Source organism: Hyperolius riggenbachi, chromosome 4 (assembly GCF_040937935.1).
Source record: "Hyperolius riggenbachi isolate aHypRig1 chromosome 4, aHypRig1.pri, whole genome shotgun sequence".
NCBI classification, from domain to species: Eukaryota; Metazoa; Chordata; class Amphibia; order Anura; family Hyperoliidae; genus Hyperolius; species Hyperolius riggenbachi.
The window spans coordinates 35,223,214-35,246,846 of NC_090649.1; the positions used below are offsets into that span (position 1 = coordinate 35,223,214).

The following is a 23,633-nucleotide window of genomic DNA, read 5'->3' on the forward strand; positions in this document are numbered from 1 at the left end:
TTGTTGTGTGAATACTTCATCCTACTAACTACTGAATCTTAGAGAGCCTAAGAGCTTTGAGTCCTATGGGAGAAAAGCGCTATAGAAATGTTATTGTATTGTATTATTGTATTGGTCTGAATGGAAAAAAAGTGCCTGGTCCTTAAGGGGGGTAAAGCCCACGGCCCTCAAGTGGTTAAAGGGACTCCGAGCAGTGCAAAAACTATGGAAAGATGCATATCATTTTAAAGCTCTCTTTCTCCTCTTTCCAATGATATATAAACCGACACCCTACACCTTTTAGTTTTCGCTATTTTCGCGATTGAAATTGCGATTTCGATCGCGAAAATAGAGAAAGCTAAAAGGCGTAGGGCGACGATTTAGGGGTCGCCAGAAAGAGGAGAAAGAGAGCTTTAAAATGATATCCATCTTTCCATAGTTACATTGTATTACACAGGGCGACTTTTTCTGCTGAATGGAGCTGCTGACTTTGAGAAAAAGTCGCCCTGTGTAATACAATGTAACTATGGAAAGATGGATATCATTTTAAAGCTCTCTTTCTCCTCTTTCTGACGACCCCTAAATCGTCACCCTACGCCTTTTAGTTTTCTCTATTTTCGCGATCGAAAACGCGGCCGCGGCAATTTCAATCACGAAAATAGCGAAAACTAAAAGGCGTAGGGTGTCGGTTTATATATCATTGGAAAGAGGAGAAAGAGAGCTTTAAAATGATATGCATCTTTCCATAGTTTTTGCACTGCTCGGAGTCCCTTTAACCACTTGAGGACCGCAAGCTTTACCCCCCTTAAGGACCAGACCCTTTTTTTCCATTCAGACCACTGCAGCTTTCACGGTTTATTGCTCGCTCATACAACCTACCACATAAATGAATTCTGGCTCCTTTTCTTGTCACTAATAAAACTTTTTTTTGGTGCTATTTGATTGCTGCGATTTTTACTTTTTATTATATTCATCAAAAAAGACATGAATTTTGTCAAAAAAAGATTTTTTTTTAACTTTCTGTGCTGACATTTTTCAAATAAAGTAAAATTTCTGTATACATCCAGCACAAAAAATGTGGACAAACATGTTTTTGATTAAAAAAAAAAAAACCCATTTAGCCTATATTTATTGGATTGGGTAAAAGTTATAGCGTTTACAAACTATGGTGCAAAAAGTGAATTTTCCCATTTTGAAGCATCTCTGACTTTTCTGACCACCTGACATGGTTCATGAGGGGCTAGAATTCCAGGATAGTATAAATACCCCCCAAATGACCCCATTTTGGAAAGAAGACATCCCAAAGTATTCACTGAGAGGCATAGTGAGTTCATAGAAGATATTATTTTTTGTCACAAGTTAGCGGGAAATGACACTTTGTGACAAAAAAAAAAGTTTCCATTTCTTCTAACTTGCGACAAAAAAAAATGAAATCTGCCACGGACTCACAATGCTCCTCTCTGAATACCTTGAAGTGTCTACTTTCCAAAATGGGGTCTTTTGTGGGGTGTGTTTACTGTCCTCGCATTTTGGAGGGTGCCTAATTGTAAGCGCCCCTGTAAAGCCTAAAGGTGCTCATTGGACTTTGGACCCCTTAGCGCAGTTAGGCTGCAAAAAAGTGCCACACATGTGGTATTGCCGTACTCAGGAGAAGTAGTATAATGTGTTTAGGGGTGTATTTGTACACATACCCATGCTGGGTGGGAGAAATAGCTCTGTAAATGACAATTTTTTGATTTTTTTTTTACACACAATTGTCCATTTACAGAGATCTTTCTCCCACCCAGCATGGGTATGTGTAAAAATACACCCCAAAACACATTATACTACTTCTCCTGAGTACAGCGATACCACGTGTGTGGCACTTTTGTGCACCCTAACTGCGCTAAGGGGTCCAAAACCATTTTTTCCTTTGCATTTTTAAAATCTGTTTTCTCAAAAACTACAAGGTCTGCTTGGAAAAAAAAATGTGACTTGTACCCACTATTCTCCTTAACATATGTAGCAATTTTGGTGTCAATAGCATGTATGGGGAGCTTTGCTATTCACTGCCGAAGCCGGCATGAAATTACGTGAAATTTTATGTGAAATTACGAATTACTATACAAAATCAATTAAATGTTCAAATTGTAATTATGTGTAGGTGAAATTGCGAAAATTAATCGTAATTAGCTGATTACGATCATCACTACTTGTGACCTATACTGAATGGGTGGGGGGCCCAGAGCTGTAAGGGGGGCCCAACTACTACTTTGCTCCCTCTGATCAAAGGGGGCATCCTTCGGATGTTTTTGTGGTTATACTTGAGTGTGAAGATTACCATGTCCACGCTTGTTTTATGACCCTTGCAAGATGGTTCCCCAGGCCGGAAGCAGGAAAAATGGGCGTGTGCGGCAAGTAGACTAAAAGGGCGCAGCCATATGTGCCAATACAAAATAGCGGTCTTTGGGTACCAAAGCAGAAATTTGGGTGGCTGCTTTATATCGGGCATCACGTGTGCCCAAATGCCACTATTTTGCTTTGGGGCCTATGGGGGCGCCCATTTAGTCCACTTGCGGCATGGGCCTGGAGGCGAGGAAGCTTCACCCACCGGCATAGAGCAGCCCCTACACAGGCAGGCAGCAGAACACCAGCGCAGCAGCAGGGGAGCCTCGTTGAAGAGAGCAGCTGGTGTATATAGCGGTTGTACAGCGCAGTCACTCACTGCAGTAACCTCACACAGCTCGCCACCAACACCTGCCTCTTCCTCCTGCCACATGCCTCTCCCCCATGCCGGTGCCTACTCTTCTCCCGTGCAGTGAGCTCCCCCCACAGAGTCCGGTCCCCACAGCAGAGCTCAGGCAGCCGCCTCCATGTATCCAGCCTCTGTTGTCACTAAAGGCTGATGTAGAGAGAGAGGATGCGAGAGACAGATAGACAGGAGGAGGAGGGATTATGAGACAGCCTGAGACCGCCTGTCTGCTGCTACTGCTGCGCCACACAGATGGACGGATGGAGGCGGCGAAGTGAGAGTAGAGTTAGATTTGGCCATAATAAAATATCAATATTTAATATCGATATTTTATGTTTTAACAGTAAAATATTGATATTACCGTGTTTCCCCAAAAAATAGACACTGTCCTATATTAATTTTTGTTCCAAACGATGTGCTAGGGCTTATTTTCAGAGGATGTTTTATTTTTGGGGGGAAACATGGGTAGTTTTCCTATACAAAGTGTATGCCATGCTGAAACACAAGCAGCATGCACAGAGCTTGTGGTTTGCAGATATTGGCTCTCACGTACAAGAAATTGATTCTGCTGGTCATGTGGGTAAGAGTCTATTTCTTGCAGGCAGAGAACGCTGTCGGGCTCCCCAGAGCTACAATAGGATAAGCTGTGTGTCCTGGGAAGAGGGGAAGAGGTGAAGTGCTGGTGATGCTTATCACCACAGATCAGGAGGGCTGGCGCTAACAAAAACACAAATTGCCCGACACACATATACAGGACTGTAGAACTCACATTATACTGCTGCTCTTCTGTATCCAGGCTTTGTATTGCTGGTGTCATGTGGGCTGCTGCTAGGGCTTACAATTGTGGGATGTCTTATATTTCAAGCATGCTAGGAATTCCTGCTAGGTCTTATTCTCAGGGGATGTCTTACTTTAGGGGAAACACGGTAAATAAGGGTATTGTACTATTGGCAGTAACTGCGCGCCCAAATTTCCAGGCACCCTTAATTCACACTCGACCCCGGCTGTGAGCACCGAGGGGGCTAAGCAAAGTTTTGCTGAGGGGCTCCATGATTTATAGTTATGCCCCTGGGTATGACACTGTCTTGCTACCTATAAAGTGGGGGCACTCTCTGCCTACCTATACTTTGGGGACCTATCTACACTGGGGGAGGGGGGCACACACTGGCTACCCATAATCTGGGCACACTCTTGCTACCTGTACTGGGGTCACTCTCTGGCTACCTAAACTGTCAGGGTACATTCTAATTACTTACACCAGGGGGTCGCTCAGCAGTGGCGTAGCAATAGGGAATGCAGAGGTTGCGTCCACAGCCGGGCCCCTGGACCAGAGAGGCCTACTAGGGGTCCTCCTTCATCCATCATATTAGCATTTAATAGGTGCAATCAACAGCGCTTTGTGTGCATTGACTACTAGTAATCCTTAACAAACTGTTTCCTCACTCTGATTACACCTCTCTGTCACTGCAGCTGTCCTTAGTAAGTTTTGGGGCTCCACATTAATAGATTGCTTGGGGCCCCATGTAAAACTTGCAACCGGGGCCCCAAGCTCCTAAGCTATGCCACTGCAGTCACTATCTGATGGCCTAAACTAAACTAAAAGCTTTCTCTGGCTGCCTGTACTTAGCGGTCTGATTCTTTCCAGATAAAACATTCTAGTGATGAGCGTAATGACCTCATTAAGATTACGTGACATTTTGCGTAATTCACGAAATTACGGTTACGGCCACAATCAAAATTCTGCGAATTTCATTACATTAGGCTGAATTTCATGTTTCTGGGGAATTTTGCAATTACGATCATTTACGTAATACAGACAAATCAGAATTTCATGTTTAACATGGAAATACGTCCGTTCTTGATATCGTGTTCCAGTCCAGAGCCTTCTGATACATTTAAAGTGACAGCACCTGCAGGTACCTTTGCATTATCAGATATTGCAAGGCTGAAAACCAAGTGTTTCAGCATGCATGACTGCTAAGTGCACCTTGACAAAGAGCACCTGTCTTAGAAGTGGCTGCCAGTAGAGCCTCCTGATACATTTAAAGCGACAGTACGTGCAGGGACCTTTGCATTATCAGATATCGAAGAACTAAAGAGAATAGGAATAGCGTGGCACTTCTCCTCTCTAATGGGGGATTTATTGACTCCAGCCTCTCAGGCGGGTTTTACGTGGACAGGTGGTCAATAATGTACTGACAGTCTTATTAGTATACAAACACTGTATGCAGGACGTGTGCTCCGCTGTTATACTATGAAGGAAGAGATATGGACAATGTAAAATGAAGAGCAGAGAGCGTGCATCATCCGTCCAGACTTGTGCATTTATTGCGGATAGGCAAAAACCAGTGCAGATACAATACGGTGCATAACATGAATCATCTGTATTACATGTTTGATGTGCATATCATAGTTGGCAGACTTATCTGTATTCCCGTAATTAGCCCGTCAGTGATGGAGGTGGGAGCATGGGAGTGAGATGGGCCTAGCGACGGCCGTTTCGCGTCCCCCTGGACGCTTGGTCACGCTGCGCTCCACTATGCGCCGGCGACGCTTGGCCACAGTTTACATACGGGAGGGTCCGCCTCCCCTGTGGCGTCACAACGCCGGCGCTGATTGGAGCTCAAGAATTCCTCCAATGGAAGAGTCCGCGACGCATGATGACGTAGACGGTGGCCAAAGGATAACACTGCGTGCGCTCCAGCTTGCCGCATCGGCGTGCGTCATGTCTGACGCGTCCCGCACCACCCAATCACTGCACTGGCAAAAAGCGTGTCGGGCGGCCCACTGGCCGCATAGACACGCGTCACGTGGAGCGCAAACAAATTGATCTAACTCCACCACCCGGATACATTACATCCTGGTATTGCAGAGGACAAATGCCGGTTTCAAAATTTCCGGCAGGGTGCGTGATGTCCATTAAAGCGTGTGGAACGCTAGTCAGGTGCATCCATGGCCATCCATCCACTATCCTGCCCGTATATATATGTGGCAGTCAATCAAAACGTCACTGGCTCATCCACTGGTGAATTACAATTAAGTGAAGAAACTGTGTGAGTGTGAAATTGTGTTTCAACATTAAAATTGGATGCTGGGGCTGAGGAGCAGAAACATTATATAATCATTCCATATATTCATAAGCTGTTACATGGTTCCTAGATCGTTCACTGATCCAATATGAAACCCATAGTAGAAACGATGAGAGGGGGGAGGGAAAGGGAAGGAAGGGAAGGGGTAAAACAGGGGGGGGGGAGGGGAGGGGGGGAAGAAAAGGCTGGAGCAGGGGGGGGGGGGGGAAGAAGAAGGGAAAGGACACAGGAGTGAGAAGGGAAAACAAGAAGGGGAGGCTTCATCGCCTAACAGGACAACCAGCAGTTGTAATCATCATGCGCATTCAGTCCCCCAAACGCACATAAATTCATTTACTTGAAGACACACATCATAAGTCATGGATCCAACATACTAGAGAGTTCGACCTTATCATTGAGGCCAACAGGGCCCAGGGCTTCAGTCTGTAAAATTAGCCAGGTTTCTCTTCTCAACAATTTCCTTGCTCTGTCCCCACCCCTCCTCTCCTTATCTATCCTCTCTAAACCTGCGAATTTTAACCCCTTTACATCTCCTTCATGTTCATCTCTCATATGAGCAATAAACCGAGCACAACCTTTTCCACTTTTCACCGACCCCACATGTTCTCCCACTCGTTCCTTCAAGGGACGAGTGGTTTGTCCTATATAATAACGTCCACAGGGGCAGAAGAGGACGTATACAACATATTTAGTTTGGCAAGTGATTAGGGTATTAACCGCTAAGCTCTCTTTTCCTACCTGTACACGCTTCTTGGGAATCATACGAGGGCAAAACTTGCAATGCCCACATCGGTGATTCCCTTTGGGCATGCCTGTATCCAGCCAATTTCCTTTCTTGGGGGAGATGAACTCACTATTAGTCAGCATATCACCTAACGTAGGTGCCCTCCTAAATGCCACCCTCGGGGGGCCGCCAAGGGCCTGCCTCAGGGTGTCATCCCTTTCTACCAAGGGCCAGTTAGTAAAAATGGCTTTCCTGACTAGACTGGCCATGGGTGTGTAATCAAAAGTAAACGTTATCCGGTCCCGCAACGGTCTTGGCCTTTGTTTGGGTGTCAAGAGGCTCTGTCTGGACTGACATTTAGCCCTATGATATGCCTCCTCCAACCATGTGGCCTCATAACCCCTATTGGACAAACGTTTAGTTAAATCAGCTGCCTGCATTTCAAATTCTTTATCATCGGCATTATTTCTCCGTAGTCTCAAATACTGGCCATATGGAATGGCCTTAACAACGTGCTGGGGATGAAAACTTTTAGCGTGAAGGAGGGAATTCGTTGCCGTTGGCTTCCTATATCCTTCGCAACACAAATCATTGTTCTTAACCATAATTCTTAAATCAAGAAAAGTCACCGCTACATCACTCATCTCTGCAGTGAACTCCATATTAATTGTGTTGCTATTAATATAGCGCAGAAAGCTCTCAAATTGTATGTCCGTACCTGACCACACCACCAGGACATCGTCCACATACCTCGACCATTGTCTGATGTGCCGACGGAATGGATTCTTGTCCGAGAGCACAGCAGACTCCTCCCACGCCCCCAGAAAGAGGTTGGCAAAGGAGCATGCCACGGGGGTCCCCATGGCCGTACCCGCTATCTGATGGTACCATTGTCCATCAAACATGAAGGCATTATGCCTCAATACAAAATCCAAACATTCACAGACGAAGACAATATATTCCTCATCTCTATCGGTACGCTTCAAAAAATGCTTGACAGCTTCAATCCCCAGATCCTGGGGAATACGGCTGTACAGACTGACCACATCAATAGTGGCCAGTCTGTCACCGGGGACCCACGTGGCACGCTCCACCATCTGCAGAACCTCCAACGTATCCCTCAAATAAGAGGGCACCCCCTTAAGGAGGGGGCGCAGGAGATGGTCGAGGTATCTGGACAGCCTCTCCGTGAGAGACCCACAGCCGGAAACTATGGGACGTCCCGGCGGTGCGGTCACAGACTTATGCATTTTAGGTATATGGTACCACACCGGACAGCGAGGATGGGAAGGAAGCAGATCGCGGGCCAATTTTTGTGGAAGAAATCCCCTCTCTACGCCTCTGCGAAGCAGAGAACGTAGGTTTGTTTGGTACTTAAGGGTTGGGTCTACTTGGAGCGGACAATATGTAGACCTGTCACCCAATTGCCTCTCGGCCTCGTTTTGGTATTGGGTGGCTGACATAATAACCAAGTTGCCACCCTTGTCCGCTCCTCTTATCACCAACTCCTTATTCTGCTTTAGCCATGTCAGGGCTTTCCTCTCCTCGCTATCCAAGTTAGGCACCATGGTTTGATATATCTCAGCCTTTATGTCTTTCATCACCCTATCAAAAAAATGATCTATACTTGATCCTGGAGCAACCGGGAACGGCTGTATTGATTTGCAGGCTCTAAAGTCACTATTGTTGCCCAGGGTTAGAGTCTCTGTTTCCACAAAGTCTGTCCATGCCTGATGGCCCCCATCTGCCCACAATTCATTCACTATCTGGCTAAGCTCCTCATCCGTGGGGTCCCACTGGACCAACGGGCTGAAGCCCAAGGTACCAGCGTCCTTCCCCTGTGTCATTTGAGGAGGTTGCGCTGAAAATAAAATTTGAGAAAACCCCTCCTTAGGTCCACTGGTAGCCTCAGGTGTACACCTCTGCTCTCCAGTACTATGACCTTGTGTCACTGGGGTTTTGTTTTCGGCAGTGTTGGAACAGATGGGCTCCTTGTTAAACTTCTGACATATCACGATTTTCCTCATGGATTTATACAGGTCTATTGTGAAAGCCACTATATCGAAACCTCTTGTTGGACAGAAGTTCAAGCCCTTGGATAGAAGTGAAAGGCATGCCGGGGGTATCTCCATCCCCGAAATGTTCATAACCTGCAAGTTATCCACCTTTACATCCCCTTTCGCTTCTTGCTGTTGGGTTTCTGATCCCCCTTCCCTTGCCAATGCACACTTTTTGATTTTATTTCTGTGCCTACGTCCTCGTCCTCGTCTAACCCTTCGTCTAAAGGGCCGGATGCTCCTTTTCTTGACACATCAACGTCTCGGCCATTTTCCTCCTTGCTACCCCCATTTGCCGGATCTTTGGGGTGTTGTTTTTTCTGTGGTCTCTTTTTGGGAATATTCTTCCTTCTCTTATTAATAGGTTGCTCATTATCACTATCCGAACCCGAATCCGTGGTCCAGTAGCCTTTGCTTTTGGGATTCTTCATGAAGGGTTGAGGGCCCCAGTTGAATATTCTTCCTCTGTCGAAATCCTCTTTGTCCCTAAAGAACTTCTTTAATTTTCTTGCTTTTATCTCGTCTTGTATCTTGCTTACTTTATCCTCAATTTTGGTATTTATCGTTTCATATTTATCCTGCGTCACAGAATCTTTGTAGCGCTGTTTTGTTTCACTGAGGTCATCAGACACCTTATTGTATTCAACTATTGTGCGTGTCAACACTATGTTCTGTAGACGTTTTGCATGATCTAGGTGTGCTTCAGTCCATTCTTCTACGAATTCCTTATCATCCCGATACTCTGATGGTTCCCAAAAGCGTCTAAAGCCTCTTGCCACAATCCCATCCCTTTTATATCGTTTCAGGGTGGTAACAGTCCAGAACAATTTAGTTTCTTGCTCACTCAATCTTCCCAGTTTGAGCTCCAAAACCCTTGCTCCCACCTCCTTATTGGCCACCGTAGATATGGACAAATTTGAGAAGAAATTGGATACATCCTCTCGTCCTACCGCCACTTTTTCGCCCACATATGACAATGAGTCAATATCGATCTCGTCAATGTCGTCTTCGCTGGAAGTCTTCCCATTTTCATTGACATCGTCATGCATCCTGGAGGTGCTCAACGCTGATTGTGTAGAAGGAAGACAAGCCATGACGTTGAACTAAAGAGAATAGGAATAGCGTGGCACTTCTCCTCTCTAATGGGGGATTTATTGACTCCAGCCTCTCAGGCGGGTTTTACGTGGACAGGTGGTCAATAATGTACTGACAGTCTTATTAGTATACAAACACTGTATGCAGGACGTGTGCTCCGCTGTTATACTATGAAGGAAGAGATATGGACAATGTAAAATGAAGAGCAGAGAGCGTGCATCATCCGTCCAGATTTGTGCATTTATTGCGGATAGGCAAAAACCAGTGCAGATACAATACGGTGCATAACATGAATCATCTGTATTACATGTTTGATGTGCATATCATAGTTGGCAGACTTATCTGTATTCCCGTAATTAGCCCGTCAGTGATGGAGGTGGGAGCATGGGAGTGAGATGGGCCTAGCGACGGCCGTTTCGCGTCCCCCTGGACGCTTGGTCACGCTGCGCTCCACTATGCGCCGGCGACGCTTGGCCACAGTTTACATACGGGAGGGTCCGCCTCCCCTGTGGCGTCACAACGCCGGCGCTGATTGGAGCTCAAGAATTCCTCCAATGGAAGAGTCCGCGACGCATGATGACGTAGACGGTGGCCAAAGGATAACACTGCGTGCGCTCCAGCTTGCCGCATCGGCGTGCGTCATGTCTGACGCGTCCCGCACCACCCAATCACTGCACTGGCAAAAAGCGTGTCGGGCGGCCCACTGGCCGCATAGACACGCGTCACGTGGAGCGCAAACAAATTGATCTAACTCCACCACCCGGATACATTACATCCTGGTATTGCAGGGGACAAATGCCGGTTTCAAAATTTCCGGCAGGGTGCGTGATGTCCATTAAAGCGTGTGGAACGCTAGTCAGGTGCATCCATGGCCATCCATCCACTATCCTGCCCGTATATATATGTGGCAGTCAATCAAAACGTCACTGGCTCATCCACTGGTGAATTACAATTAAGTGAAGAAACTGTGTGAGTGTGAAATTGTGTTTCAACATTAAAATTGGATGCTGGGGCTGAGGAGCAGAAACATTATATAATCATTCCATATATTCATAAGCTGTTACATGGTTCCTAGATCGTTCACTGATCCAATATGAAACCCATAGTAGAAACGATGAGAGGGGGGAGGGAAAGGGAAGGAAGGGAAGGGGTAAAACAGGGGGGGGGGGGAGGGGAGGGGGGGAAGAAAAGGCTGGAGCAGGGGGGGGGGGGAAGAAGAAGGGAAAGGACACAGGAGTGAGAAGGGAAAACAAGAAGGGGAGGCTTCATCGCCTAACAGGACAACCAGCAGTTGTAATCATCATGCGCATTCAGTCCCCCAAACGCACATAAATTCATTTACTTGAAGACACACATCATAAGTCATGGATCCAACATACTAGAGAGTTCGACCTTATCATTGAGGCCAACAGGGCCCAGGGCTTCAGTCTGTAAAATTAGCCAGGTTTCTCTTCTCAACAATTTCCTTGCTCTGTCCCCACCCCTCCTCTCCTTATCTATCCTCTCTAAACCTGCGAATTTTAACCCCTTTACATCTCCTTCATGTTCATCTCTCATATGAGCAATAAACCGAGCACAACCTTTTCCACTTTTCACCGACCCCACATGTTCTCCCACTCGTTCCTTCAAGGGACGAGTGGTTTGTCCTATATAATAACGTCCACAGGGGCAGAAGAGGACGTATACAACATATTTAGTTTGGCAAGTGATTAGGGTATTAACCGCTAAGCTCTCTTTTCCTACCTGTACACGCTTCTTGGGAATCATACGAGGGCAAAACTTGCAATGCCCACATCGGTGATTCCCTTTGGGCATGCCTGTATCCAGCCAATTTCCTTTCTTGGGGGAGATGAACTCACTATTAGTCAGCATATCACCTAACGTAGGTGCCCTCCTAAATGCCACCCTCGGGGGGCCGCCAAGGGCCTGCCTCAGGGTGTCATCCCTTTCTACCAAGGGCCAGTTAGTAAAAATGGCTTTCCTGACTAGACTGGCCATGGGTGTGTAATCAAAAGTAAACGTTATCCGGTCCCGCAACGGTCTTGGCCTTTGTTTGGGTGTCAAGAGGCTCTGTCTGGACTGACATTTAGCCCTATGATATGCCTCCTCCAACCATGTGGCCTCATAACCCCTATTGGACAAACGTTTAGTTAAATCAGCTGCCTGCATTTCAAATTCTTTATCATCGGCATTATTTCTCCGTAGTCTCAAATACTGGCCATATGGAATGGCCTTAACAACGTGCTGGGGATGAAAACTTTTAGCGTGAAGGAGGGAATTCGTTGCCGTTGGCTTCCTATATCCTTCGCAACACAAATCATTGTTCTTAACCATAATTCTTAAATCAAGAAAAGTCACCGCTACATCACTCATCTCTGCAGTGAACTCCATATTAATTGTGTTGCTATTAATATAGCGCAGAAAGCTCTCAAATTGTATGTCCGTACCTGACCACACCACCAGGACATCGTCCACATACCTCGACCATTGTCTGATGTGCCGACGGAATGGATTCTTGTCCGAGAGCACAGCAGACTCCTCCCACGCCCCCAGAAAGAGGTTGGCAAAGGAGCATGCCACGGGGGTCCCCATGGCCGTACCCGCTATCTGATGGTACCATTGTCCATCAAACATGAAGGCATTATGCCTCAATACAAAATCCAAACATTCACAGACGAAGACAATATATTCCTCATCTCTATCGGTACGCTTCAAAAAATGCTTGACAGCTTCAATCCCCAGATCCTGGGGAATACGGCTGTACAGACTGACCACATCAATAGTGGCCAGTCTGTCACCGGGGACCCACGTGGCACGCTCCACCATCTGCAGAACCTCCAACGTATCCCTCAAATAAGAGGGCACCCCCTTAAGGAGGGGGCGCAGGAGATGGTCGAGGTATCTGGACAGCCTCTCCGTGAGAGACCCACAGCCGGAAACTATGGGACGTCCCGGCGGTGCGGTCACAGACTTATGCATTTTAGGTATATGGTACCACACCGGACAGCGAGGATGGGAAGGAAGCAGATCGCGGGCCAATTTTTGTGGAAGAAATCCCCTCTCTACGCCTCTGCGAAGCAGAGAACGTAGGTTTGTTTGGTACTTAAGGGTTGGGTCTACTTGGAGCGGACAATATGTAGACCTGTCACCCAAGATTCTGTGACGCAGGATAAATATGAAACGATAAATACCAAAATTGAGGATAAAGTAAGCAAGATACAAGACGAGATAAAAGCAAGAAAATTAAAGAAGTTCTTTAGGGACAAAGAGGATTTCGACAGAGGAAGAATATTCAACTGGGGCCCTCAACCCTTCATGAAGAATCCCAAAAGCAAAGGCTACTGGACCACGGATTCGGGTTCGGATAGTGATAATGAGCAACCTATTAATAAGAGAAGGAAGAATATTCCCAAAAAGAGACCACAGAAAAAACAACACCCCAAAGATCCGGCAAATGGGGGTAGCAAGGAGGAAAATGGCCGAGACGTTGATGTGTCAAGAAAAGGAGCATCCGGCCCTTTAGACGAAGGGTTAGACGAGGACGAGGACGTAGGCACAGAAATAAAATCAAAAAGTGTGCATTGGCAAGGGAAGGGGGATCAGAAACCCAACAGCAAGAAGCGAAAGGGGATGTAAAGGTGAATAACTTGCAGGTTATGAACATTTCGGGGATGGAGATACCCCCGGCATGCCTTTCACTTCTATCCAAGGGCTTGAACTTCTGTCCAACAAGAGGTTTCGATATAGTGGCTTTCACAATAGACCTGTATAAATCCATGAGGAAAATCGTGATATGTCAGAAGTTTAACAAGGAGCCCATCTGTTCCAACACTGCCGAAAACAAAACCCCAGTGACACAAGGTCATAGTACTGGAGAGCAGAGGTGTACACCTGAGGCTACCAGTGGACCTAAGGAGGGGTTTTCTCAAATTTTATTTTCAGCGCAACCTCCTCAAATGACACAGGGGAAGGACGCTGGTACCTTGGGCTTCAGCCCGTTGGTCCAGTGGGACCCCACGGATGAGGAGCTTAGCCAGATAGTGAATGAATTGTGGGCAGATGGGGGCCATCAGGCATGGACAGACTTTGTGGAAACAGAGACTCTAACCCTGGGCAACAATAGTGACTTTAGAGCCTGCAAATCAATACAGCCGTTCCCGGTTGCTCCAGGATCAAGTATAGATCATTTTTTTGATAGGGTGATGAAAGACATAAAGGCTGAGATATATCAAACCATGGTGCCTAACTTGGATAGCGAGGAGAGGAAAGCCCTGACATGGCTAAAGCAGAATAAGGAGTTGGTGATAAGAGGAGCGGACAAGGGTGGCAACTTGGTTATTATGTCAGCCACCCAATACCAAAACGAGGCCGAGAGGCAATTGGGTGACAGGTCTACATATTGTCCGCTCCAAGTAGACCCAACCCTTAAGTACCAAACAAACCTACGTTCTCTGCTTCGCAGAGGCGTAGAGAGGGGATTTCTTCCACAAAAATTGGCCCGCGATCTGCTTCCTTCCCATCCTCGCTGTCCGGTGTGGTACCATATACCTAAAATGCATAAGTCTGTGACCGCACCGCCGGGACGTCCCATAGTTTCCGGCTGTGGGTCTCTCACGGAGAGGCTGTCCAGATACCTCGACCATCTCCTGCGCCCCCTCCTTAAGGGGGTGCCCTCTTATTTGAGGGATACGTTGGAGGTTCTGCAGATGGTGGAGCGTGCCACGTGGGTCCCCGGTGACAGACTGGCCACTATTGATGTGGTCAGTCTGTACAGCCGTATTCCCCAGGATCTGGGGATTGAAGCTGTCAAGCATTTTTTGAAGCGTACCGATAGAGATGAGGAATATATTGTCTTCGTCTGTGAATGTTTGGATTTTGTATTGAGGCATAATGCCTTCATGTTTGATGGACAATGGTACCATCAGATAGCGGGTACGGCCATGGGGACCCCCGTGGCATGCTCCTTTGCCAACCTCTTTCTGGGGGCGTGGGAGGAGTCTGCTGTGCTCTCGGACAAGAATCCATTCCGTCGGCACATCAGACAATGGTCGAGGTATGTGGACGATGTCCTGGTGGTGTGGTCAGGTACGGACATACAATTTGAGAGCTTTCTGCGCTATATTAATAGCAACACAATTAATATGGAGTTCACTGCAGAGATGAGTGATGTAGCGGTGACTTTTCTTGATTTAAGAATTATGGTTAAGAACAATGATTTGTGTTGCGAAGGATATAGGAAGCCAACGGCAACGAATTCCCTCCTTCACGCTAAAAGTTTTCATCCCCAGCACGTTGTTAAGGCCATTCCATATGGCCAGTATTTGAGACTACGGAGAAATAATGCCGATGATAAAGAATTTGAAATGCAGGCAGCTGATTTAACTAAACGTTTGTCCAATAGGGGTTATGAGGCCACATGGTTGGAGGAGGCATATCATAGGGCTAAATGTCAGTCCAGACAGAGCCTCTTGACACCCAAACAAAGGCCAAGACCGTTGCGGGACCGGATAACGTTTACTTTTGATTACACACCCATGGCCAGTCTAGTCAGGAAAGCCATTTTTACTAACTGGCCCTTGGTAGAAAGGGATGACACCCTGAGGCAGGCCCTTGGCGGCCCCCCGAGGGTGGCATTTAGGAGGGCACCTACGTTAGGTGATATGCTGACTAATAGTGAGTTCATCTCCCCCAAGAAAGGAAATTGGCTGGATACAGGCATGCCCAAAGGGAATCACCGATGTGGGCATTGCAAGTTTTGCCCTCGTATGATTCCCAAGAAGCGTGTACAGGTAGGAAAAGAGAGCTTAGCGGTTAATACCCTAATCACTTGCCAAACTAAATATGTTGTATACGTCCTCTTCTGCCCCTGTGGACGTTATTATATAGGACAAACCACTCGTCCCTTGAAGGAACGAGTGGGAGAACATGTGGGGTCGGTGAAAAGTGGAAAAGGTTGTGCTCGGTTTATTGCTCATATGAGAGATGAACATGAAGGAGATGTAAAGGGGTTAAAATTCGCAGGTTTAGAGAGGATAGATAAGGAGAGGAGGGGTGGGGACAGAGCAAGGAAATTGTTGAGAAGAGAAACCTGGCTAATTTTACAGACTGAAGCCCTGGGCCCTGTTGGCCTCAATGATAAGGTCGAACTCTCTAGTATGTTGGATCCATGACTTATGATGTGTGTCTTCAAGTAAATGAATTTATGTGCGTTTGGGGGACTGAATGCGCATGATGATTACAACTGCTGGTTGTCCTGTTAGGCGATGAAGCCTCCCCTTCTTGTTTTCCCTTCTCACTCCTGTGTCCTTTCCCTTCTTCTTCCCCCCCCCCCCTGCTCCAGCCTTTTCTTCCCCCCCTCCCCTCCCCCCCCCCCTGTTTTACCCCTTCCCTTCCTTCCCTTTCCCTCCCCCCTCTCATCGTTTCTACTATGGGTTTCATATTGGATCAGTGAACGATCTAGGAACCATGTAACAGCTTATGAATATATGGAATGATTATATAATGTTTCTGCTCCTCAGCCCCAGCATCCAATTTTAATGTTGAAACACAATTTCACACTCACACAGTTTCTTCACTTAATTGTAATTCACCAGTGGATGAGCCAGTGACGTTTTGATTGACTGCCACATATATATACGGGCAGGATAGTGGATGGATGGCCATGGATGCACCTGACTAGCGTTCCACACGCTTTAATGGACATCACGCACCCTGCCGGAAATTTTGAAACCGGCATTTGTCCCCTGCAATACCAGGATGTAATGTATCCGGGTGGTGGAGTTAGATCAATTTGTTTGCGCTCCACGTGACGCGTGTCTATGCGGCCAGTGGGCCGCCCGACACGCTTTTTGCCAGTGCAGTGATTGGGTGGTGCGGGACGCGTCAGACATGACGCACGCCGATGCGGCAAGCTGGAGCGCACGCAGTGTTATCCTTTGGCCACCGTCTACGTCATCATGCGTCGCGGACTCTTCCATTGGAGGAATTCTTGAGCTCCAATCAGCGCCGGCGTTGTGACGCCACAGGGGAGGCGGACCCTCCCGTATGTAAACTGTGGCCAAGCGTCGCCGGCGCATAGTGGAGCGCAGCGTGACCAAGCGTCCAGGGGGACGCGAAACGGCCGTCGCTAGGCCCATCTCACTCCCATGCTCCCACCTCCATCACTGACGGGCTAATTACGGGAATACAGATAAGTCTGCCAACTATGATATGCACATCAAACATGTAATACAGATGATTCATGTTATGCACCGTATTGTATCTGCACTGGTTTTTGCCTATCCGCAATAAATGCACAAATCTGGACGGATGATGCACGCTCTCTGCTCTTCATTTTACATTATCAGATATCGCAAGGCTGAAAACCAAGTGTCTCAGCATGCATGACTGCTAAGTTCACCTTGACAAAGAGAACCTGTCTTAGAAGTGTCTGCAGGTAGAGCCTCCTGATACATTTAAAGCGACAGCACGTGCAGGGACCTTTGCATTATCAGATATTGCAAGGCTGAAAACCAAGTGTCTCAGCATGCATGACTGCTAAGTGCACCTTGACAAAGAGCACCTGTCTTAGAAGAGGCTGCCAGTAGGACCTCCTGATACATTTAAAGCGACAGTACGTGCAGGGACCTTTGCATTATCAGATATCGCAAGGCCCAAAACCAAGGGTCTCAGCATGCCTGACTTCTAAGTGCACCTTGACAAAGAGCACCTGTCTTAGAAGTGGCTGCAGGTAGAGCCTCCTGATACATTTAAAGCGACAGCACGTGCAGGGACCTTTGCATTATCAGATATTGCAAGGCCCAAAACCAAGTATCTCAGCATGCATAACTGCTAAGTGCACTTTGACAAAGAGCACCTGTCTTAGAAATGGCTTAAGTGTTAAGTGTGTCCACATAGTGCACTTTAGCTGTTGCAGACAGGTGCAGTCAGTACTTAGTACTACAGTAGTTCACCCTTCTAGGGGCTGTTTTTCTTTTTCTTGATATTGTTATATTGCAGCTTTGTGTGTCCAGTGCACACATTAGCTAGTGGAGACAGGTCTGCTGGTCCTAGTAGTGCACTGGCCATATCCCATTTATCCTTCAGCACCACTTCTGGCATCTACTGCCCCCTGTATAAGGCCTCAGTGCAGAATCAGTGTTTTTCTTAACTGTCATTGAATTACCTCAGCCCGACCATAGGGGCTGGAAAACCGCAATCACCTGCACTCCCGCAAACATGCACACAAGCACAGCAGCCACTACACACCACTACACCAAGACTGCTGCCGAGAGGACTAACATTTATGTCCTGGAGCTGTCAACTAGCAAAAACAATGATTTGCTCACCTGATGTTATCACTAATGCTCTTTGTGGTTGTTTGCAATACGTTAAACGCAGTGTTTTGTCTATCAGTGTGAAGCAGGCCTAACCCTTATACTACCTTATCACAGTGTATGCACAGCAGACGTTCTAAAGCACTTAATACCACAAATTTAAAACCGTACTGTGATTTCTATCCTTTAGAGATTAAAACATGCGTCAACTCTGTCATTTTTGGTGGGACTTTTGGCATGGAACCACCTCCTCCATGCTATGGTCCAGGTGTTAGACCCCTTGAAACAACTTTTCCATCACTTCTGTGGCCAGAAACAGTCTCTATAGGTTTTACAATCTGCCTGCCCATTGAAGTCTATGGCAGTTCGCATGGTTCGCCATTTTGCGAAAATTTGCAGCAAATTTCATGTTCGTGACATCCCAACTCTACAGATGTATCACTATGCTAATAATAAAATATGGTATATGGGGTATGAGGCGCCAAAGAATACATTTTTATGTGTTTTACAACCTAAGGGACGTGTCATGTGAAAATCAGGAAGGGTGAAAAATGAAAAAAAAATGGTATTTTCTACATTTACGCCTAATTTTTCCCCATAAAATGACTATAAAATCAAATGCCTAGATTGTACTGAAAAAAAAAAAAAGAAATACAGTGGGATTCGAAAGTTTGGGCAACCTTGTTAATCGTCATGATTTTCCTGTATAAACCATTGGTTGTTATGATAAAATATGTCAGTTAAATATATTATATAGGAGACACACACAGTAATATTTGAGACGTGAAATAAAGTTTATTGAATTTACAGAAAGTGTGCAATAATTGTTTAAATAAAATTAGGCAGGTGCATAAATTTGGACACTGTTGTCATTTTATTGATTCAAAAACCTTTAGAACTAATTCTTGTAACTCAAATTGGCTTGATAAGCTCAGTGACCCCTGACCTACATACACAGGTGAATCCAAATATGAGAAAGAGTATTTAAGGGGGTCAATTGTAAGTTTCACTCCTCTTTAAATTTTCTATGAAGAATAGCAACATGGGGGTCTCAAAACAAGTCTCAAATGACCTTAAGACAAAGATTGTTCACCATCATGGTTTAGAGGAAGGATACAGAAAGCTGTCTCAGAGATTTCAGCTGTCCGTTTGCACAGTTAGGAACATATTGAGGAAATGGAAGACCACAGGCTAAGTTCAAGTTAAGGCTCGAAGTGGCAGACCAAGAAAAATCTTGGATAAACAGAAGCGACGAATGGTGAGAACAGTCAACCCACAGACCAGCACCAAAGGCCTACATCATCTTGCTGCAGATGGAGTCACTGTGCATCGTTCAACCATTGGCGCACTTTACACAAGGAGATACTGTATGCGAGAGTGAAGCAGAGGAAGTATTTTCTTCGCCCAAAGCACAAACAGAGCTGCTTGAGGTAAGCTAAAGCACATTTGGACAAGCCAGCTTCATTTTGGAATAAGGCGCCGTGGACTGATGAAACTAAAATTGAGTTATTCCATGGAGGAAAAATAACACAGCATTCCAAGAAAAACACCTGCTAACTACAGTAAAATATAGTGGTGGTTCCATCATGCTGTGGGGTTGTGGGGCCAGTGCAGGGACTGGGAATCTTGTCAAAGTTGAGGGACGCATGGATTCCAATCAGTATCAGCAGATTCTGGAGACCAATGTCCAGGACTCAGCGACAAAGCTGAAGCTGCGCCGGGGCTAGATCTTTCAACAAGACAACAACCCTAAACACTGCTCAAAATCCACTACGGCATTCATGCAGAGGAACAAGTACAACGTTCTGGAATGGCCATCTCAGTCCCCAGACCTGAATATAATTAAAAATTTGTGGTGTGAGTTAAAGAGAACTGTCCATGCTCGGAAGCCATCAAACCTGAATGAACTAGAGATGTTTTGTAAGGAGGAATGGTCCAAAATACCTTGAACCAGAATCCAGACTCTAATTGGAACCTACAGGAAGCATTTAGAGGCTGTAATTTCTGCAAAAGGAGGATCTACTGAATATTGATTTCATTTCTTTTTTGTGGTGCCCAAATTTATGCACCTGCCTAATTTTGTTTAAACAATTATTGCACACTTTCTGTAAATCCAATTAACATCCGTTTTTTCCCCTGTGATCGATGGAACTGGACATTACCCCATAACAGCTTCCTGATCAGCACACTGTTAAACTGTAATATCACCCGCTTGAGCCATAGGGAAACATGGACATTACCTTGCTCATCAGTTGTCCTTGCAGTTATAACTGACAGCAACTAATATATAGCTGACAGCAGCTGAAATATTTCAGTTCTGGCAAAATCTTGTCAGAAATGGAAGGAATCATTGTTAGAAGAGCCTCTGAGAGGAACTGACTGTGGTGTAAGTATGTAATATTCATTTACAGGTGCATCATGTGTCTATTTTAAATAACATTACTTGGTTCAGGTTCCCTTTAAGGTTAGGCATCAGTAGAGGGAGGATTCAGTATGAGGAAAGGCATATGTTTAATTGTCATTGCTGAAAAAAAACTTTTACGGCTGCACTTTTTTTTTTCTCCCTCGGCCCCCTTTTTGCGTAGATATTTGCACACTGCTTTGTACTGCACATCATATTTTAGGCATTGCTTTTCCCTTTTATTTTAAAATTGTCTTGTTTTTCTTTAGATGTGCCAAAGTTACGTCCATGGGTACACAAACCTTCTACTGTCCGGGGATGAAGGGACGATACGTGAATGTGGTCAATCCTGGACAATATAAAGCGCTCACTTTCTGTGAGATTCAGATCTTTGGAGTTCCTGTTGATTCTGAGGAAAACAAAAGTTTGCTTACTCAAAACACAAAGAATTTGCGATAATTCAGGTTGGAGTGAGCTTGAGATGTCTCCCAGGGCATCACTGCTGAATGTATGCAAATTATCCATTGTTGCCCTTAGAAGCTAAACACACCTCCAGAACCGCTGGAATGCAATGATGTGTCAGCTTGTTGATTCTGACAAATTCTGATTCTAATGACGAAGTTTGCTGGGAGAGGTCCTATTGAAAGAAAAACATGATGTGATCTGGGCTGCAGTTTGCCCTGCAAATGATTTTAATGATTGTGAAATAAAGAAATACCCTTATGGCATGCAGCCATTGCCTTTGTCCTATTTGTTATAATACACCAACCAGGGCCGGATTATCAACCAGGCAACAAAAGCAGTCGCTTGGGGCCCCCATTCAGAGTCAAAGGGGCCCCATCAGCACATAAACCAGCCATTCTGTCAGTGGTGGCTGGATGGTATAATGGTTAAAGGGACTCTGAGCAGTGCAGTAACTATGGAAAGATGCATATCATTTTAAAGCTCTCTTTCTCCTCTTTCCAATGATATATAAACCGCCGCCCTATGCCTTTTAGTTTTCGCTATTTTCGAGAACGAAATCGTGGCCACGGCAATTTCGCCAAAAATAGCGAAAACTAAAAGGCGTAGGGTGGCAGTTTATCTATCATTGGAAAGAGGAGAAAGAGAGCTTCAAAATGATGCATCTTTCCATAGGTACATTGTATTACACAGGACGACTTTTCTCCAAAGTCGGCAGCTTGATTCAGCACAATGCAATGAAATATAAGGAACCCAGGGGGATATAATTACAAACATCATGCTGGTAGGTGTGAGGATGTAATTAATTAGTTGTAAGTATACTTAAAGGCATACCCACAGGCACTGCTCGGAGTCCCTTTAAGGGCTCTGCCTCTGGCACAGGAGACCAGGGTTCGAATCTCGGCTCTGCCTGTTCAAGCCAGCACCTATTCAGTAGGAGACCTTAGGCAAGTCTCTCTAACACTGCTACTGCCTATAGGGCGCGTCCTAGTGGCTGCAGCTCTGGCGATTTGAGTCCGCTAGGAGAAAAGCGCAATATAAATGTTATTTGTCCTGTCTTGTCAAATGATGCCGTGCGCTGCTGATTGTCTTCAGAGCCAGGCTCTCCTCCTAGATCTCCCTCCTGCTACTGTGCGCTCTGCCGCTGCCCACTCCTCCCTCCCTTCCCACAGAGAACCACAGCTGCAGCAAGAATGATAGCAGCAGATGGCAAATGCTCACTCACCTATCCATGATCCAAGCGATAGAGATCCCGTCATCTGAAACCCATCTGTCTCTTCTACAGTGCAGCCACTCGTTCTCAACTTCCTGATTCTCAGATCAGACAGGAAGTAGGAAGTAGTAAGAGTAGTAGTAACCGAGCAGCAGCACTCTAGAGGAGACAGATGGGCTCCGGATGACAGGACCTCTATTGCTTGGATCGCAATAGGTGAATGTGAGTCATCTGGTGCTGTCATTCTCCCCCGCTGCGGCTGCCTTCTCTGCTGGACTATCATATTCACTGGGATGGAGGCTGCATGGTGGCTGTCTAGTTTGGGAGGAAATCGGTTGTTCGGTGGTGGGGGTGGTTATGCAATTCTGTCTGGGGAACGGCTTCCGGTTTGGCGGTGTCCAGAGCTTTCTGCTATTGCCAGGCTGGAGATGCAGGGGGAAAGTGCTGCTGCTGTGATATCTGGCGCCCTCTTCACAGGGGTGCCCCAGCCGCTGAGTGCAAATGTCCCTGCCATTCATCTCTCACTCTGCATTTTGCTGCTGCTATTCCCTGCATTGTGCACCCACAGAGGAAAGCCCATAGCAACCAGTAGCTCGGCTGCCCCGGTGTGTGCAGCATGTTGCTGTGCAGCTGCATCTTCTGATTCTATTACGACATGATGGGGGGCCCCAAATCAGTTACTTTGCTTAGGGCCCCATTTAGCCTTAATCCGGCTCTGACACCAACTACATTCAAAGATAAAGTGTATGGATAGTTTCCATGGATCAATGCACATGTGTTTCCCCACCACTCCAACATACAGTGTTTCCCTGAAAATGTGACAGTCCAAAGGATGTGCTAGGGCTTATTTTCAGAGGATGTCTTATTTTGGCGGGAAACTCTGGTAGTTTTCCTATACAAAATGTATATACTGCATGCCATGCTGAAACACAAGCAGCATTCACAGAGCTTGTGGTTTGCAGATATTGGCTCTCACTTACAAGAAATTGATTCTGTTGATCATGTGGGTACAGTGTCGGACTGGGACCCTGGGGGCCCACCAGAGAGATTTCAACCTGGGGCTCACACATCCCATGATTGTGGTGAAAAAAAGAGCATGACCAGTGGCGTAGCTAAGGAGCTGTGGGCCCCGATGCAAGTCTTACAATGGGGCCCCTCAAGCACTCTATACATAACAATTGATACGGCGCACCAAAACCTGCCAATGGTAACTACAGTGTCAGAGGTGCAAGAAGGGGATGGGGAACAGCTTGTTAATGATTACCACTATTCAAAGTATCTATAGAAGTGATTATTATGAGCACAGGACCAATAGAGAGCTAATACTGTAGTTGAGGGAGGGCCCTTCGGGGCCCCTCTGGCCCAAGGGCCCCGATGCGGTCGCTACCGCTGCACCCCCTATTGCTACGCCCCTGAGCATGACCATGCACCGGAAGGTGGGTGTGGTCATGGTGTATCATGGATAGGGCCAAATGTACATGAACTTAGCAGCATTGTAATTAAGAAACACTGCTACCCAGCAAACCTTTGCATAGAGTCCCCTTTAATATAAAGTAATGTCCTAGTT

At 46.3% G+C, this 23,633-nt stretch overlaps 1 protein-coding gene across 1 annotated transcript in view; it reads left to right on the plus strand.

The window, feature by feature from the left end:
• LOC137570331 (fucolectin-like) overlaps window positions 1-21,117 on the plus strand; it is a 62,063-nt gene extending 40,946 nt beyond the window's left edge. The window contains exon 4 of the mRNA XM_068278976.1: window positions 20,661-21,117. Within this exon, the coding sequence (XP_068135077.1) occupies window positions 20,661-20,850 (190 nt within the window). The 3' untranslated portion in view covers window positions 20,851-21,117. The remainder of the gene's footprint in view (window positions 1-20,660) is intronic.
• Window positions 21,118-23,633: the final 2,516 nt, after the last annotated feature.